This window comes from Ptychodera flava, chromosome 8 (assembly GCF_041260155.1).
Source record: "Ptychodera flava strain L36383 chromosome 8, AS_Pfla_20210202, whole genome shotgun sequence".
Classification (NCBI taxonomy): Eukaryota; Metazoa; Hemichordata; class Enteropneusta; family Ptychoderidae; genus Ptychodera; species Ptychodera flava.
Window position 1 is genome coordinate 15,295,118 of NC_091935.1, and position 18,804 is coordinate 15,313,921.

Consider the following 18,804-nt stretch of genomic DNA (forward strand, 5'->3'; position numbering starts at 1 on the left):
CAAAGCCAAGAAAGCTGTTGAGGGGACAATGATGTTGATTAACACAACAAAAAGCAATGTTTGAGTTAATTGATATGACAGGTCAATGCTTCCCATATGTTGTGTATATTTGTATTACTGAAATCTTTGTGTTATTATTATTACCATGGTTTCAGTAAACAGCAATTCTGTACAGGTAACACAATGTAAAAGACACATTGTTGTGTCCATTACATTGTGTCTGCATTGTCTAAACCAGAATCAATTTCGATATGTCAGCAGAACTTTCAGCAATTTTTTGAAAGTTATGTGTGTTTATAGTAATAGGGTTAATATTTTTTCATTCATGATACAGGAACTACAAGAAGACACGGCAGCTGCAGTCGCGACTTCACTTCCGGGTCCACGCTGCAATGAACAACATCAAAGCAAGGTTGAAGGCCAAGGGTGACACATCGGCGGCAGCAGCCCTGGACATTTCGCTTGATAGTGAAGATTTATCAGATCAAGGTTTTGGAATAGATGGAGACACTGTTCCATCTGACTAAGATGTGCTACCTCGCATAGTTTGGTTGAGCGCCCTCACAGTTTGGATTTGCTGCATAATTGGTTGAGCGCCCTCACATGTTTGATCAATGCACTCCTAGTTGGCAGAAGTGAAATGTGTTTGTATTTTGTTTTTGTGCTAGTTTTCTGCTGCTTTTTGAAAAACCTGTCATCAGCCACATAAAGGCTTTATTTCCCCAGAAAGTTGATACGATCATTAGTATACACAGATGGTGAGAAAACAGAATACAAAAATAAGCTATTTTTTGACGAAAATTGTACTGTAACAATTATTTTTCAGGATGAAATTTCACTCCCTTGAGTGAAGGTGAATTCATTTACACTTCCACATAAATTATTATGACGCAGATGGCAAATTTTTATTGAGACAGACTAGCAACAGAATTTTTTGATTGTGATTTTATGAGGCCAGTTTTCCAAATTATCATGAAATGTGCTATTTAAATGTGTGTGATTTTTATACTCTGCTGATTCTTCGACTTCTTCATCTTAAATATTTTCCAAATCACTTTTAGATGTGCTTGTAGAATTTTTCTCAAGTTTATGCCCAACAAAGTGTTGGAATTATGTGTTGCCATGAACATCATCATTTTAAGTATAGTTTTGGTCTTCTCACAAATGTGGCATTTGTAACAGTATTTGCGTCTGTAAATTTTATTCCTTTTTAAAATTTACTCTGCCTCCATGATGTGTGTTTATCTTCCAACTTGTCTGAGTTGTTCCCTTCTCAAAATGACCGACAAAATCTTTGCGGTATCAATACAGGTTTACCTGACCATGATTTGCCAGATAAATATCAGCGGTTGGCAGGGCAAGAGGCTGTTTTGACAGCAGTCATCAGGATGCTCAAAAGTTGAAACTTTTGAAGCTACTCTCTATCGGAAGCGTAATCTGAAAGAGCCATGCCTTGTAATATTTTTTTTGTTTCTTTTGTTAAAACACAATTTTTCTACAAAATGCAACATATTGACAAGAATAATATGATGACAGAACAATGATCGCAAAATTTCAGCTTTTTTGTTTTTAGAGTGAGTTTATTTTTTGCGTTGATTTGCTTAGTATAATTTGTAGTGTGTACGAGATAAACTTTATCGATGTTCCACCAACATAATGTAATGTCTAACTGAGAGACTTTATGTACACGTGTCAGATATTGTATACCATACTGATGGTATACTGCACATCAAACCATCAACTGCATTCAGGCATGGCGCATAATCCAAACACTGATCAGTAAAACATGCTCAGACTGTGGCTAGTAAAAACAGTGTGCTGGATTAGTTTTTGGGTCATTATAAAGTCTTTCCAGGGAAAAAGTACATATTCTTTGCCACACAATGTCGTTCCAGTTTCTTGTTCTATGTGTTCAACCACGCCAGTGCCACAATCAACAGAATTCTACCAAGGTGTTTGTGCGGTTGGGTGGGGGGGGGGGGGTGTAAGGGGTAGAATCCCGATTCAGGAAGGAAGGCAAATAATCTTCCATGAAATTATCAGCAACGTCAGAGCTGCTGTAAGTGTTTTGTGCAATAATGTAAATCACCTTGTGTTTGTCTGTTGAGAGATCCTGTTATAAATATTGGAAAGGTCAAGGCACCTCATCCGGATACTTGACATAACTTTTGACCTCGGTTAAATTCAGATACAATAGCTGTTTAAGCCTCTTTAAAAAGTGACTGAAGTCTCATTAAGTGTGCTATTCTCATATTTAAAATTTTTGTAGACTTGCCACATTTTCTTTTCAGCGTGACCATTTTGTGGTCTTTCAAGCAAAACCGGTCATGCTTTGTATCAACTTTGTACATTTCCTTTGTCTTTTAAATTTCAAACTTCCAGTTTTTTCTCCAGGTTTCCAGCAAGTTCATAATCTTTCAAAAATTCTTACAATGGCACTGTATTACAATAGCTTTTCACCTTTATGCAATTATTTTCTGCTCTGCGTTGTGAAATTTTAACTACAAATGGTAAATTTTACAACGTTTTTTTTATATCCAAAGACCAGGGTAATACAATTCAATAACAGTAACAGCTTGTGGGTGCATCTCTGTATTCTATCACATTGATCTGATGCAAAAACCATGTTATCAGGGTAATTGTTTTTCATGAATTTCAGAAGTAATATTCAGGTGCAATATTCCCAATGAATTCACAACACTAGGCATCCCTTTTGCCTGTGCAGTGGGTTCAGTAATTTCATAGACACTGAGAATTCTCAATTTCACTTCTTTTAAATATCAGAAATTTTCACCGATGTTCTGAGATTATCAGAATAAAAAAACTGTAAAAATTCCATGTTTGCTCTCACATTAAATTCTTTCCCAAGTACCAAAAGTATTGACAGGGAGACATGAAGTCACCCTTGAACCCTTTCACAACAATGATTTGGCTCAACCTAAGTTTTAGCCATGGTAATTATAGACTAGTTTACAGAGAAGGGGATGGGGTGGGGGGTTGGAAAGATATCAAAGGAGGGCAGGCATTGTTTCAAGTGTAAGTTAATCTCAGATCTTTAAAAGAATTGAGGAAAAAAATTCAAAATTCAAAAGTGAACATGAAATTTAATTTGAATCAGTTGGTTATTCCAGAAGAAAGAATGTGTCTCTGGACAGTGGAAAATAAATTGTTGAAAGGCAAAAAATATTTCCTACTCACAGCTTTGTCCCTTTGTGACATGTTCATTTGAGTCATTAGCCAATGACCGTCAGTGCTGGTGTTTTATTTTGCCTTCCAAAGATCAAACCAGACTTTGAACAGTTTTTGGTATACTTCCATGGTGACCAAAGATAAAAAAAAATCTGCAACTTTATGGTGTTTTTCTATTTTATTTACAAAGTCTTCTATGTTGGAACAAAATGGCAATTAGGTTTCAATTTTTTGCAAACAAATCTAAATAATGTTTTTTTTTATCTCCTTTAATTATTCCCAATCCCGTCATGCTCTCTGTGTACAGGGTTTTACATTTTCAAGGCAACAGTGCAGTTTGGCTGTAGTAGATTATTTATGTGTGCTGTGCAAGTATAGCCAACTGCGTCCAGAATGGGTGATATTAAAAGTTTAATGACTATTTTGATCGTTTCAGATTGAACCATATTGTTCAACTAATATATATATGATAAGCTGTTTCAAATTATGATCAACGTATTTGAAAGTAATAAAATAACGATATTTTAGTGAACTGAAATCATGTCACAGTGTTTGTTTATCAATCGTGTCAGTGCTTTGTGTTTAGGGACCAATCATTAGATTAGATGCATTAAGGTGGTACACGCTTTGAAATTGAAAGACTTATTAAAGTTTTGCTTAAACTTTCCTCAAGGAATATTTCAATCATTCTCTTTTCAAAATCAATAAAAATCGAGCGGCACCGTACTAATTTTGGTACTGGGAAACAAATGTCTCAAGATTTACCGATATTTGAAATTCAAAATGGCCGTTCCCTGTGTTAACTCTATATAGGAAGATAAAATCTTCAATTTTCGAAAAAACTGAGACTGTGAAAATTTTTCTTACATCAAGAGCTTTAAATTGAGTTCCCGCAAGTGGTAGATCAGAAAAGAATTGTAAAAGTTTGAGGGAACAAATATCTGTCCCCGAGGCACATTCTACCCGGAGGGTCCTGAAATTGTCAAAGTGAGTGTGTAGAGCACCTTGTGCAAAATCGGCACAGTGAGCGTCAGACTGAGCCTGATGGCACCTTGATGACGTATGTTGAGTGTTACATCGCAGACTGTCATGCTGATTGTAAAGGGACTGCTCAAAACACGACTCAATGTAAATAAAGAATTATTTAAGGCCACGCATTAAATATTATATACCCTGTTTTTCATATATGAACACACTAAACCTTGTACTTTGTTGCCTCGTGAACTAAATAAAACAATGTTGTTAGATCTTGGGGGTTGTCAAGATTGAAAAGAACCAAACAAATTGATGAAAGGAAAGTTTGAAGCTGTCACAAAAATATCACCTGATTCAAAACTTTATGAGGGAATATGCTTGTCAGACCTATCTCATCAAAACCATCAAATCTTTGAATGCTCAAAATAAAGCATATTCTGACTCAACAGGTCCGACTCTTGAGGAACAGTGCTGTCAAAAGCACGATTGGAACCAATTTGGGAGAATTGGATCTTTATATTTCACAAATTTCTCAAAAGTGTGGTGTAACCTATAGCTGAATGTTGCAATACTACAAATTACTTGCACTGCTTAAAGGGACATAAGCTGTAACTTGTGGCAAGTTTTTCAGTATTCTGCTTCTGTACATCAACTACCGTGTCTGACCCTAATCCGTTTGTCATGCTGAAATTTCGAGTATTCTTTTTGTCAACACACCTTGTATGTGTGTAGTGATCATTGTTTATTGTTTACAAATGAATTCTAGTCCGGACTTGAATACAATTTTCAACAATAACAATATAAATCATACTCATATAGGTTGTGTTGATATGCTAAATACTTGGCATTAAATTACAGTTTAGGGATTCAATGCAGAAAGTGTAGGGAAACCACAAAACAAAATTTCTGAAAAAAAAATAGCCAAAAGATACAGCTTCTGGAGCTTTAAAGAGAAAAGCAGATGAGCTTACATTTGCGACATTAGTTCACTATCCAATTATCCCAAATTAGTTCTAATCGTGTTCACAGTGAGTATTGATTAAGGGATCTACCATTGGATCTTGGGGGTGGAAGTCAAAGTGAAAAAACTGTAGAAGGTAAAAGAGAAACTTTTCAGACCTAGTGCTTTTGAAAAAAACTATCCCATGATCGAATGATCCGTCTTAATCTGTGGATGGATTTTTGCAACAAATATTGCAATACGAGACTCCCGTTAAAAACTTTACCATGAGTTGAAACGATAAAGAAACATTTATCTATGATAGTAGCAAAATACAGACATTAATGGCACAGATGAGCTTACATTGCAGCTTAATAGACGTATTTTATACAACCCAACAGAAAATATTGTTGTATCTAAGCAACAGCTGCAAAGAGAGCAGTTCTAGTAACAATGGCAAGAGTTTCCGATAGATGATCTAGTTAACTTGATTTCCCAGTCTCTGCTTTCAAATGATATGTTCTAATGTTTCTGGCATGTTCAGTAGTTTCTGCGGGATTCCAGGGAGTTCCTGAACAGCCACGCTCTTCTTGTGTTGGCTGTCCCGACGTGACTCTACAAAAAGAGACCAGTTCGATGTCCTTGTACCGATGAACAGCGCTGACTCTGAATTTTAAAATAAAAATAATACTAAATGTGATGCCGTGTCATGTTATTTATTGGTTCGCCCCGCTTTCATTCCATATTGTAACCTGAGATAACATGATTCGGGAGATTTGCTCACTTCCCGCAATTTTGCTGCAACAGGTGTCACGTAATTTTTGGATTATTTTCATCGTCAAAGCGACACAACGTGTTCAAATATGATCCCCACCTGGGTTTCAAACTCATGTTTCTTCTCTCTCTCTCTCTCTCTCTCTCTCTCTCTCTCTCTCTCTCTCTCTCTCTTATGATTTGACAATCTGAAACCCCTTTCTACGTCATTTTAAACCCATAAACTCATACCCTTCGAGGAAAAATAGTTGCTGTGCTACTTCAAACCATGAAAAACTCTCTTGCGACTCAAAAATGTTTGACAGATCATAGACCGGCCCAAGATCTGCTATCACTTTGATCTAATAGATGTATCGAGCACAACAACTTGTGGTCGGTGAAAATCCAAATTGGACGAAGGGAGTGCGGCTTACCCTCAGCAATGTACTGTTCTAACAACGATAAAACGTAGTTGTCATCACAGTGTTGACGAACACGATCTGAGAACGCACAAAGGCTACTTATTGTGTGTACTTTTACTCTTTTCGTGTCGTTTAACAAAGATATGATGGCCTGAAAATAGAGGATGAAAGAGGATGGTAAGTACAGGGTATGCTTTTTCTTTTTCACGCCATATTTTGAAATAGGTAAAGTACTGTCCCATAATTTCTTCACTTTTAGTGATATGTCAACTTGCATTTTGCAAAAAAGAAGAAAGCTTGAGTTTCCAGTCTCCTCCCTTACCGCGTGTTGTATTTTTAATGTATTTTATTTCATTTTTTTACAACCATAATACCTGCTACCTCCCACGCTAAACCTTGATGATTGCAAAGGTCAGGTGTATTTTCATTTCTTGGCATTGTTTGCTCCCGTAATATTCTCATGGTCTGAATAAAGGTTGCAAATTGATTTTAGGCCGAACCAACATGAATCGACTAGTTAACTATAATACATGTTCTGGGTCCGCATGCTGAATGACGCCTTACAATCAAAACTTAATAAGTTCATTTAGGATTGTATCAAAATTTTACATGCCATTCCTAGTCACATGGCGAACCATCATAGCTGTGCTGATAAACCCAACTAGTATCTATAATGAGAGTATCTGAGAGAGACAAAACAAAGTACTGAAAGTAGTCCAATTCCGCAATAAAAACTACGAGTATAATTATCGAATTCACGAGGCAAATGACAATATAAATGCCGAGTTCAAGGGACAAAGTTGTTGCACACCATCACTCTTTCAAAGATGAACGACTAAAGATCACTAGGTTTTTGGACTTTAAGTAGTTTAAGTTAAGCACTGCTCAATAAATAAAAACAAAACAAAACAGAAAAGCCAGCAGGAAGTCCGTGGTAAAATCATACATGTAGTGAATCCGAAGAGGGTCAATGGGTTGTCGAAAACTTGTACCAGAAAATATCACATCGACCATATGTTCCTACTTATGCATTGCATCTGCATTAATTTTAGATCAAATTATAGTTCTGAACAAAAGTAAATGATGAAACGATGTCACTGAGAAGAAACTGACTACTCTACATACTTTTGGTTTTTCCGTTAGACAAAGTCTATGCCTTAACCACCCCTCAATTAAATATTAATTCTGTCTATTTTAAAGACAATCGCAGACATATCTGGGATACAGCTTTCAGAGAAGCTAAGGAACCTTCTCCATACTTATGTAAATCTAAACTTAAAGTTTGTACAAAATTCCAGCCTTCAAACTGGGCCGATTCTTTAATAGTGATGTCACAGTTACATTGTCGATATGCCAGAGTAGATGATTCGTCAAAAAATTTCTGATTTGACTTTCGAAAATTGCGCTTATGAAGAAAGGCGCAACAGGGACTGGTAAACCACCGAGGTAGGGCTCCGATCACGTGATACTGACGCAAAAAAGACATCAAAGTCTACAGCACCATATGTTGTGTACGCCATGCTGCATTAGTAACGAACCTACTGTCTAGATCGACATTATCGTTCGCCTAATTTAGCACCCGGATACGTGACCAAATTTAGCTATCAAACCGCGTATCGATTCTAAATTCCAGGTATAGGCGTAAAGCGTCACTCACCTGTTCATATGGTGGCGTGGCAACATACAGGCAGCTGATATCATTTTTCAATATGAAGTTTACCACGCTATGAACGATGTCCGGTGATGCAGTCTTCAAGATTTCAAGATTGTTTTTCACCTCGTCGGTACACAAACTTCTGTGTCTTGGGTTAAGTGGCGAACACCTGTTTGGAAGAGATTCCAATACATTTTTGTCGTCGATGAAGATGTGCCATGGTCCCTCCACCACATCTAATGTGCAACTGTCGATGGGTATATTGGTGAGCTCACAGCTCACAAACAGTGATGTACTACACCTATATGCCCTTCAGGCTCCCCACCCCTCTCGCTACCTATATAAACACCCCCCTCTCTCTCTCTCTCTCTCTCTCTCTCTCTCTCTCTCTCTCTCTCTCTCTCTCTCTCTCTCTCTCTCTCAAATATACTATAGCATATGTATATATATATCTTTGAAATATTTGTTTTAAAGACATCGTAAGTATATAGACGATCTCCACATTACCTCTCACCAGTTTTATTTCTCCAGTGCATCACAGCATAGTCTCCCATGCATAGTTTATCATGAAGTTCTTCTGCCAATTTTCGTACATACGGCGCGAATTTCCAGTATTTGTCGACCCGTTCAGACAAGCTTGCTTCTTTAGGAAGAGGCAATTCTCTAGAAGGCAATAAACCGATGCATTCTCCTCTTGCCGTTTGCGCGTTCTGAACTGATTGGAACTTTGGCAACTTAATTCCTAAGAACTGCTTATATATGTCAACTGTCTGACCATAAAAATCTAGCAAGTATTTTCTGTCTAGAGATTTCAGTTTGGAGTATTTTGTGATGGCTGTATTATTTTCAACGTTGACTGAATTTCCGTCGGTCACGGGTATGATCATGTCCTCGGGTTTAATTTCGCTGTTGCATTTCTCCCTGAAGGTCCTGAGATCTGCTACGGGAAGGAGTTTTCTCAGTCGGTCGATGTCAAACGTCTCTTCAAATGACCTCTGGACGCCCAGTCCGCCTTTCTGGGTCTGGGCGTGGTTGTGGAACGGCAGGGACACGATGGTGTAGTCGTTGTGTAATGAAAACATGATTGCACGCTTGTACGGATTGTACAGCGACGAGGACCCCGCAGACCACAAGAAGACGGGCAATACGAGCGAAGTTTGAGGACTAACGCTGGCGTTTGCTTTAGGCATCCGTGAAGAGTGTTTATCGAACTTTACCTCAGTGTCATTGAAACGTGCGATGATCCGTTTAGAATAATTCCTGTTGGTAAAACTACCGGTGTGTGGGGTCACATCATCTGCGATTTTCTGTGGAAACATTTAATATTCAGTACTTGCTATATTTCAAGTCATTGAGTTGTTTTTCTCTGAAATATGCTGGCTTCGTACGTCCCCGGCATGATTCTCTCTGATGGAGAGATCAACTACTTTAATTTTTTTAGTTTTGTATTATTAAGACGTTATGACCATTTATATCATTAAGCTACTGGAAAAATGCCGAAGTTAAGAATTAGCCGGGGGGGGGGATGGGCTCGGAATTGAAATAATTAAACTTTTGCCAAAACTTAAGCCATTTCCTTTCGATCAGGGTTCACAGTGCAAAATTTGGCACAAGAGAAACAGCTTACCCAATACAGTATTTTCCGACACTTGAAATTCAAAATGGCCGCCATCCCTGTGTTAACCCTTTGGGGAAATATATAATTTTCGATTTTCGAAAAAACAAACCAGTGACAGCTTTATTTACTCCAAAGGCTTCAAAATGAGCCCCTACAAGTGGTCGACTAAAAATGTCTCATTGTGCAAGTTTGAGAGTCAGAATATCTGTCCCCGAGAGGCATTCTACCTTAAAGGCAGGGTTGATGAAGGTAGGAAGGTTGTTTTCCATAAATGTGTGTTGATGGATAGCGACAACCTCACTCTCCATGTATGGGGTTTCGGTTAAACTTCAATTTATAGAAATGCAACGAACACAGTGCAGGATAACTTAGAGTACATTGCAATGAATATCCTTTAAAATGCATCGTCAGATCTTTATTTTGGAACGGGATTGAAATTTGGTAAAACATGGTGGTATTGCATTGAAAAACGGTTGGCGATTTAATTTTTTCATAATCAACAAGGGAGCGTACAATGAGAGTTGGTCTTCATTTGCTTGTGTCAGACCGCGCCAAGGTGCACGACTAAAGGTTGTGGGCATACTCTATCCCTGTTTGAGACTCATGTAATCTTTTGACTATCATGGATGATGGTGGGCGGGTAGATGGGTGGGTGGATGGGTAGATAGGTAGGTACAGAACGCTTTATAAAACGAAAGGATGCAAAGAAAACCATTGACCAGACGTCAACAAAAGTAAAACATGTGAGCAAGTGACCGAGGACAACAAATATTCCGGGAAATGTTAGATATTCACAGAGTACACTACTATGATGTGTACCTAATATGGCATCCTGCTCGAGTAGTTGCCAACCCACCTGTTGAGCGAGTCCTAATATTGAGCGGACTGGGTTTATTGGTACCTGAATTGGGAAGAAAAAATTGCCAATAAACGACGCACAAACAACCATAGCAACGCAGCCGGTGGCTATGGTAACTGCACTCTTCATTTTGAGAAGACGAAAGACCATGAGGGATGCTTTTCAGCGAACGCTCAGCCTTTCACTTTCACAGAGACCTCCTCTCTGAAACGATGTTTTCCAAAATCGAATCTGAAACAAAAAAACATAAACCCACTTGGTGAATGCGATGGTTCCAAATTTTGGCATGATTTTGGGGAGTAGAGCAGGAACATATAAGTTAACTGATGGAGTATAATACCGCCGAAGATACGCCATAAAATTACATGTAATGGAGGTTACGGATTGTCAGTCATTCTGTGTTGTATGCAGATATTAATCTGTAGATACAGAAATATTTAATTTTGATAATGCAAGAGTCACTAATTAGCTTAGAGTCAGTAATCTGCTTCTCTCAATCCACGTTCCCTCCAAAAACTCTAAACTCTGAAACTGTTGGAAGAGTGATGATGATGATGGATGGCTATGCCGGTGTGCGTAACTTTGACCTATCTTGGGGACGATTCAGAATTTACTTCCAGGGGAGGGTGGAGGATTTTCTATTTTCTCGGTGATTTTTTTCCATGGCCCCCCCTAGTAAATTATAGAAAAAATCTATGGCCCCCCCTCATCTTTCCTGTTTTTTTTCCATGGCCCCCCCCCCTAATATATACATGCATGCTTATACGGTACATTATAGACATATCTAGTCTAACAAGTTGCAGGAACTGTAGGGCCTAGTGGACATTAATCGATGATATAACAAATCATTTCAGGGTTATGTGACTATAAAAGAATGATTTGCAGGGACTGCAAGTGGCACACTTTTTGAAAAGGGTAGCAATAAACATATCTGGTTGTAAATTTCTGAAGAAAAGTTAATTACTAAATATGAATACTTTTTTCGTTATGTCTCACTGATACATATGATGCACACAAAGACAAGCAAAGATGTCAGTTAGAAATGGTGAACAGAAAATCAGAGGAGCAGATAATTGGCAAAGTGATATATATCTTGAAGTTTAATGGTACATCTCATTTGCAGATATCCAGATATTTCTGGAAAGTGAGATGTACATGTACATGCACACGTTCAGCATACATTTTCATTTGATGATGCTGAATATTTGCAGACTCACGGTGAAAGTTTTAAACATTAGGAATTAAAATTGGTGAAAGCCAATTGTTTTTAATTTCTCTTTTTTTCTAATTTGGTTGTCATAAAACCAAGTTGCTGCCACTGAAAGCAACAATGCTGAGGAATATTTTAGAACATTTCTTGAACAAAACACCTTATCCAAAACATGAATTCACATGTTATTCTGCTCATCCATTCACAATCCAATGTTCATATTAAAATGCAGATAACCCTGTGTAAGTCAAAATTCACATTTTGTCAGCAGTATTTTTCAAAATTGACAGAGCATTCATATTTCAAATTTTTTTAACAAACTTTAATTTTAGAATAGTCATGATGCGCATGTTTTCAGATGACACGAAACAATACATGTTAATTTGTTTTTTTGCCTTTTCTGCCAGCCGCCACTGTGAAATCTTTGATTATACATATCAGAATGAATGGGACACAAAAGTATTAGCATCAATACACAATGTGTAAGCCTATCCACATTTCTCCTATAGCTCATACACACTGAGATCACTTCTTGGACTACAGCAAATTTCTTGTGTACACAATATTTCAACAATCCGACACCATAGCATTGGTGCAGTGCCACATGATCTTCTGGATGCACATACAGGATTATTGGAAAATCAACCTTTTTGTAAATTTTTCACCATATATTTTTGACAGTAATACATAATATTTTTATTTTCAACATTAAAACCTATTCGTTGAAAAGCACCTTGAAGATGAGACGGCCATAAATTTATTTCAAAAAAGTTTATAGTAAATGTAAGCACTGTAAAAAGTTATGTAGAACATTTAAAAAATTTAGAAAGGGTAAAATTGATGAGAATGAAACATAAAAAAAGGAGCAGAAAGAAGAGAGCAGTAGCAGTAGTTTACTCAAAGGATGAAGTGGGTGTATATTTGGGGTAAAAAACCTCAATTTTGTATTAATGATAAAAATTAATTTAAGTCAAAACTAGACAGTATTTTCTGAAATGTAATATTTCACTTGAAAGGATAGTATTCATGTAGAAAAAAACAACTATTTTACTTGGCATTATCCATCTTCATTTTAAAATTGTAGGGGTTTAAAGACTGACACTCTAATAATTGATTAAAATCATGATCAGCAAAATTAAAATGCCTCTTATTCAAAATGCCTCTTTTTAAAAATGTAAGAGCTTTATTGCCAAACAAAACCAATTGATAGTTGTTGTGTTATATAGCATTTAAAAAACATAATGTGAAATTTCAGAAAATTTGACCCAGCCGGAGTGGAGTTAAATTCGTTGGAAATTTTGAAATTGGGAGGCAAAAGAAGCCAAGAAATCAGGTGATTTGCATACATTTGCATAAATTAACACTTCTTTATCATGCAACTTTCAACTGCTTTACAAGCTACAAGGTAAACCAAACCTTAATAAGACATTTGCTGTAATTTTTAGCATTTGTTCAATGTTCATCTCTGTGTATCAGCATTTGTTTGTTATTCTATCACTACATAGAACACCCAATGCTGTATTTAGCAACATACCAGTGTGAACATAAATGACCTTGTTATTGTTGATAAATGAATTCTAGTCTGGACTTGATCTGAGATCTCTTTTCAACAAAAACAACCCTGACTGTTCACTGTATGGTTTGTATTGACACGCTAAATACTGGACATTTCATAACGCTTCAGGGAGGAGAACAAGATACTGCAGTAGATGCATAAAACAAACCACTATGAATATTACCGAATTTGGCAGCTAAAGGAGTTTAACTAAACATGTTGAGTTTATCTGTCACCCAGGTAGCGTCTACGGTGCTCTTTTGTAGAGATCAGAAATTCTGGGCAAATATTGAATTGATGTTTTTTTTTCCTTGGCCCCCCCTAAAAGATTGTGGTATTTTTGTCTGGCCCCCCTAAATTTTCTTGGGAAAAATGGGTGGCCCCCCTGAAAATCCTCCACCCCCCCTGGAAGTAAATTCTGAATCGTCCCTTGGACTCCACTGTTTAAGTTCCCTTGCTCTTTGTAACCCTTTGATGTATCTTCTAGTTTCTAGTATTTTTGTCTTTCTCTTCGTTCCACTCCCCAAATCATGTAAAAAAGCTTGATGTTCAACTTGTCAACTGTCTTTTTGTGATTTATGTCTAAAGTATTGTCGAATCCTGAATTCCAGTCCAGGCTAGAATTCAATCGTCAATGATATAAAATAGCATATTACACACAATGCACTCTGTCAGCAAGGATATTACTTATATACAAAGTATTTCAAAGTATTTTGTGAAAAGAATAAGAATATGAATTTGTTTTTCAATAGCATCATCGAAAGTCACAGCTATTGACCCAATAAGCCAGTTATGCTTCAACAGGGCGCAGAGAATCGGTTGATTTTGAGAAATTGTAACAAGAACGTGTAATGAATATAAATATGTACACTGGTATGTTAAACAGAATATTTCAAAATCGAGGAAATGTGTAAGATGTTCGCAAAAGCCTGTCAATGACGATTTGAAAAGTTTGTCTTGTCCACATTTTCCATTTTCCAAACAAAATCTCCCTGTAGTATAGTACTAGTCATTTGCCTATTACAAACACCCATTATCCTTTTTTCTTCACAAATCACACATTGGCCCCTACCCGCCACATTACTTCACTCTCCCTCACGGCGATTCTCACAATCTGCTGAAGCATAGACCCCCCCCCAACACATACAAACAAACAAACAAACAAACAAACAAACACCTACCTCCGCTGGTGACAAATAGCCCGCCCCCTGTTTGTCTCCGGTCGCTGAGAACAAATTAAATTGCCTATTCGCCAAGGTAGCACTGGCACACACCAATTACCTGCCCAGATGTACGGATCTCTTGTCTGCTCTGAGCTTAGAATATTTCAAACTTTTCAGTGTGACTAAACACTCCAAGTAGGCTAGTAATGCGAAGATGTGGACCGTTAGCTCTTGGAATGGGGTGGTCAGGATTCCGGAACATGTACTTTTTCCGCTTTCCAAAATTTACGACTTTGTTTTTTTCCCCTGATGTTGCAGGTTTTATTTACACTTCTTTCGGCAGACCAACATGTGAACGTTTACGTGCACGACCGCACTTGTTTGTTGGAATTTTCGGTCTACAGAATTTTGCAAATGTCGACCATTTCCTCATAAGAACCATAGAAACGGTCGATAACAGATGTCACAGTTCAGTTTGTTCGTATGATTGATCGCCGATTTGTCTCAAATATGATTACTTAGCAACGTCGACGAAACAATGTATGTATGTATGTATGTATGTATGTATGTATGTATGTATGTATGTATGTATGTATGTATGTATGTATGTATGTATGTATGTATGTATGTATGTACATTGTATGTATGTATGTATGTATGTATGTATGTATGTATGTATGTATGTATGTATGTATGTATGTATGTATGTATGTATGTATGTATGTATGTATGTTTTTATTTCTACATACAATTCTCTCTGTGTTCATCGTTGGAAATGATCGAAAAATGACCCAATTTTCCCGCGTACTTGGCAAATATTACACATCGATCCCCAGTACGTTGTCTATTTAGCTCGTATAAAGTTTCATTGTTGAGAAGAACCACATATATTGCGCACGGTGATCAACGAGTCATGGGTTTGACAGGTGAACGAGCGTAATTGATTTGTTTTCGTATTGATATCAAGTAACAGTTGTGAGAAACCCTCTCTGTAACTGACTATACGACAACGGCAGTTTAGCCAAGGAATTTACCAGCCCAATTTTTTTTTTTTTTTTTTTTTTTGGGGGGGGGGGTTGGGATGGGGATTGGAGATGTGTAGGATTTTGTCGATACACACACTGACGGTACTGTGGTCGAATAGTCAGCCGATCGACCGCTTGTGTATTCGCTACCCGCAGTTCTGCACATTAACATGCGAAGGTACCATAATTACATAAAATAAAGCCAATTTCCCTCGACCTTGCCTTGACACTTCCTGTCCCTTGCTCATTATTAATTACGTGTAACATTTATGATAGGCAAGCAACCTCGTTGAATTTCATTGTAAATTTGAAAAAAAAAACATATTTTGTTGAGCATTGTGAAGAATATTATGTACAGTTTGCACCCGGTCCAGTAAAAGTAGTAAGCTTACTTGCTATGATTTCCAGAAATGAACGAAATGTTGTAGTCTAAATCCGCTTTTTTCTATTGCCTCGACAAAATGTTTCTTTAAACTTCATAAATAAGTGTATCAAAGAAAATCGACCGGGTGGTATGAATAGTCGTCACGTACAAAAATCAATTTTCACTTAAAAAATCACTCCAATTTAGCATGTTTCATTCATTGAGAACACAAATAAAGACATCTGAAACTATAGCTATGCACGGTGGATATATATATATATATATATATATATATATATATATAATATATATATATATATATATATATATATATATATTATATTTGTGTGTGTGTGTGTTGTGTGTGTGTGTGTGTGTGTGTGTGTATATATATGTGCCATTAATAGTAAACAAATTTATGTATTAAACCTAAGAGATGTAATGTATGTACTCAGCCAATGGGACAGGTTCTACAATTCTCCTTATAGGATTACTGTGAAAAGCTTTTAAATTCTGCAGACAACACATTGAAAATTTGTATTCGTTAAAAATTTGGTAAATGCAAAATATGACCCTCCCCAAACGCTAAATTTGCAAAATGTGACCCTTCCCAAAGGACAGTTTAGTAAAAACTGACCCTCCCCAAATTTCCCAGGCCCACCCCCTGTAATTACTGAAGGCGCCATTACCTAACATAACACAAACAACAAAGTCTTATAAAAGTGAAGTGAAAATGTAATTATGTGAAAACAAGTAAAAAAGGATGGAATTAGTAAAAAGAGGATAACAATCAATAGTACTTGCCAGTGACCATGATCTAGCTATGCTGTTAAAGCGTAGTTGTTCGTGGCGTTGAGAGTATACTGTCGAAAAAGGTCACCCGTACTGCAGCTAACAGTGATCTGCACGGCCGGCTGTTTACAGCTGATCGTATAAACACATCCATTCTATTAATACATGTGCTACCACCACGAAAATTTTGAACAAATGACACAATTTTGGGAACAAGGAGTCCAGTTGTCAAATGCGACTGGGTCTTGTGCTGTCAAATGTTTAAGTCTAAAATTTGATTTATTTATAATTACGGGCCACAATTTTGAATCTATCTCTGCGGGAGTCTTCCGGTCCCATCACATATTTACCGATTAGTGGTCAAATTAGGTGATTGCGGTAATTTTTATGAACACGATCGTCATTGCTGCAGCTTTGCATCCGACCAATTAAATAAACTGTACTTTCCGTTGGTGGGTCGCTTTTTCTCGTCGCACCTCAATAGATTTGTACCATGCTTGACGGGTATGCGGTCATGCTTTGCATAATTTGGCCACTTTGTACTCGACTTCTCAAGTTGAATGTGTCAAGTCATCCTTGGACTGAAGTGTTGTTATGGATGTTTTGTGAGGCTTTTGATTACACAGATTAATGTCTTGAAATGGAAAACAGTAAAGTTAAAGGCACTGTTCGCGATCCCTGGGATCGCCTTTGTTCTAGTCTGTAAGAGGATTAATGAGGTGTGATAGTCTTTTGTTTTCCTTTGAAATTGTAATCTAGTGGGTAAATTTTCTGATGAGACACTCTGGTGCCAACACAGGCCTTTAATGTGGCATCATTTGAGAGAGAGAGAGAGAGAGAGAGAGAGAGAGAGAGAGAGAGAGAGAGAGAGAGAGAGAGAGAGAGAGAGAGAGAGAGAGAGAGAGAGACAGACAGACAGACAGACAGACAGGCGGATGGATGGATGGATGTACAGTGTCAATATTTGATTGTAAGTTTCACTAATACCAGCATATTTTACAGTAGTGATGGAAATGTTTTAATATTGAGTACCTTCATCTCATATGACTGAAAATGTTTCATTAGAAGATGTTAAATCCTAAATTTTGTTATGAATGTATCTTATTTTAGTAGGGAGAGAGAGAGAGAGAGAGAGAGAGAGAGAGAGAGAGAGAGAGAGAGAGAGAGAGAGAGAGATTGTCATAATGCCACTATTACTTCAATCAATATGGTCAGTGTTCAGATTACTTACACGTATGTGTGCGCGCACAGGCGCTGATAGTCTTGTCGACCGATCGTTCGAGCACTCGGTGCTCTGCACTGTTGAACATGAATAAATCAGCAAAAGTGTGAACAACAAGGAAATTCTGGATTTGCACGGAATATTTCGACAATGTCTTCCGTATAAATTATTCCAGGAAGCGACGAGCTTTTGAGAAAAACTACTTACCAAAGTACTAGTACCCTGCAGATACGGCTTTTTCATGTCTAGCGGTAATTTACCATACTGAGCTGATCAGTGAAACGAGCAAGTCAGACCATCCGTGTTTTTATGAGTGAAAACACGCACATCGAAGCACCTGCAGAACTGGTTAGCGCCCTCGTATGACCTTTTGCGAGGCGTATAACGTTTCCTTTATCTTGTCAAATTTTCCAAGAAAAAACCGGAGCTGTCGCTTATAATATGTCAGCTTTAAGCTTATTACCATTTTTAACTACCATACTGAAGAGTGTTATCCTAGCAACGAGTGACAAGAGTTGCTTAAATTTTAAATCTATATCAATGTTTTTAAATTAACAAGTGGTTGCTATTCAATGCTGTAACGTCGTGGAAAAAAAAACAGTTTTGTCCTTCACAACTAGTGAGACTTTATTGCAAACTAGTTTTCAAAATAATCATCATTAAATCTTGTGTGAGAATCAATTGTAATTTACTGAATATTTCAACTGCCCGGTCGGAGTTCGACAGGGATGTATGCTCAGCCCATTCTGTTTTCCTTTTTCATAAATGAATTGACACATGATGTACAGAATAGTGGTCAGCGTGGTATACAACTTTCTCCTGCTTTAACTGAAATATTATGTTTATTATTCGCAGATAACGTTGTACTCTTTTCTGACACTGTAATTGGTCTGCAGCGCCTTTTGAATTGTTTGCATTCCTATTGTAAAAATGGAAAATGACGGTAAACTTACAAAGACTAAAATAGTTGTATTTAAAGCTGGTGGTTACCTTGCAAAAACAGAAAAATGTTTTTTTTACGGAGAAAAAGTTAACGTTATATTGTATTATAAGTATTTGGGTG

General features: G+C 37.2%; 2 protein-coding genes across 7 annotated transcripts in view; one reads left to right on the forward strand and one right to left on the reverse strand.

The window, feature by feature from the left end:
* The window catches only part of LOC139138602 (tetratricopeptide repeat protein 39B-like), a 36,744-nt gene extending 33,017 nt beyond the window's left edge, over positions 1-3,727 (forward strand). For all 5 annotated transcript variants that reach the window (XM_070707039.1, XM_070707042.1, XM_070707040.1 and 2 more), the window contains one exon: positions 335-3,727. In XM_070707039.1, coding sequence (XP_070563140.1) covers positions 335-527 — 193 coding nt within the window. In that variant the 3' untranslated portion in view covers positions 528-3,727. The remainder of the gene's footprint in view (positions 1-334) is intronic.
* Positions 2,800-18,031, reverse strand: LOC139138603 (uncharacterized). 2 transcript variants are annotated; one of them, XM_070707044.1, is made up of 6 exons: positions 17,949-18,031; positions 10,453-10,641; positions 8,441-9,240; positions 7,937-8,102; positions 6,292-6,430; positions 2,800-5,770 (listed from the first exon to the last, which is right to left on the reverse strand). In XM_070707044.1, the coding sequence occupies exons 2-6, from the start codon at positions 10,558-10,560 to the stop codon at positions 5,613-5,615; spliced, it is 1,371 nt and encodes a 456-aa protein (XP_070563145.1). In that variant the 5' UTR covers positions 10,561-10,641; positions 17,949-18,031; the 3' UTR covers positions 2,800-5,612. The 2 variants fall into 2 exon arrangements, with proteins under 2 accessions (XP_070563145.1, XP_070563144.1); XM_070707043.1 differs by having other exon boundaries at positions 10,408-10,641.
* Positions 18,032-18,804: the final 773 nt, after the last annotated feature.

Excerpts from the sequence above, each read along its gene's own strand:
- LOC139138603 (XM_070707043.1), bottom strand. The coding sequence starts at position 10,560 with ATGGTCTTTCGTCTTCTCAAAATGAAGAGTGCAGTTACCATAGCCACC. Across the intron at positions 8,103-8,440 it reads AGAAATAAAACTGGTGAGAG|GTGTTCGCCACTTAACCCAA; the intron begins GTAATGTGGAGA and ends TCTTCCAAACAG. Across the intron at positions 6,431-7,936 it reads CCACGCCACCATATGAACAG|GCCATCATATCTTTGTTAAA; the intron begins GTGAGTGACGCT and ends CTCTATTTTCAG.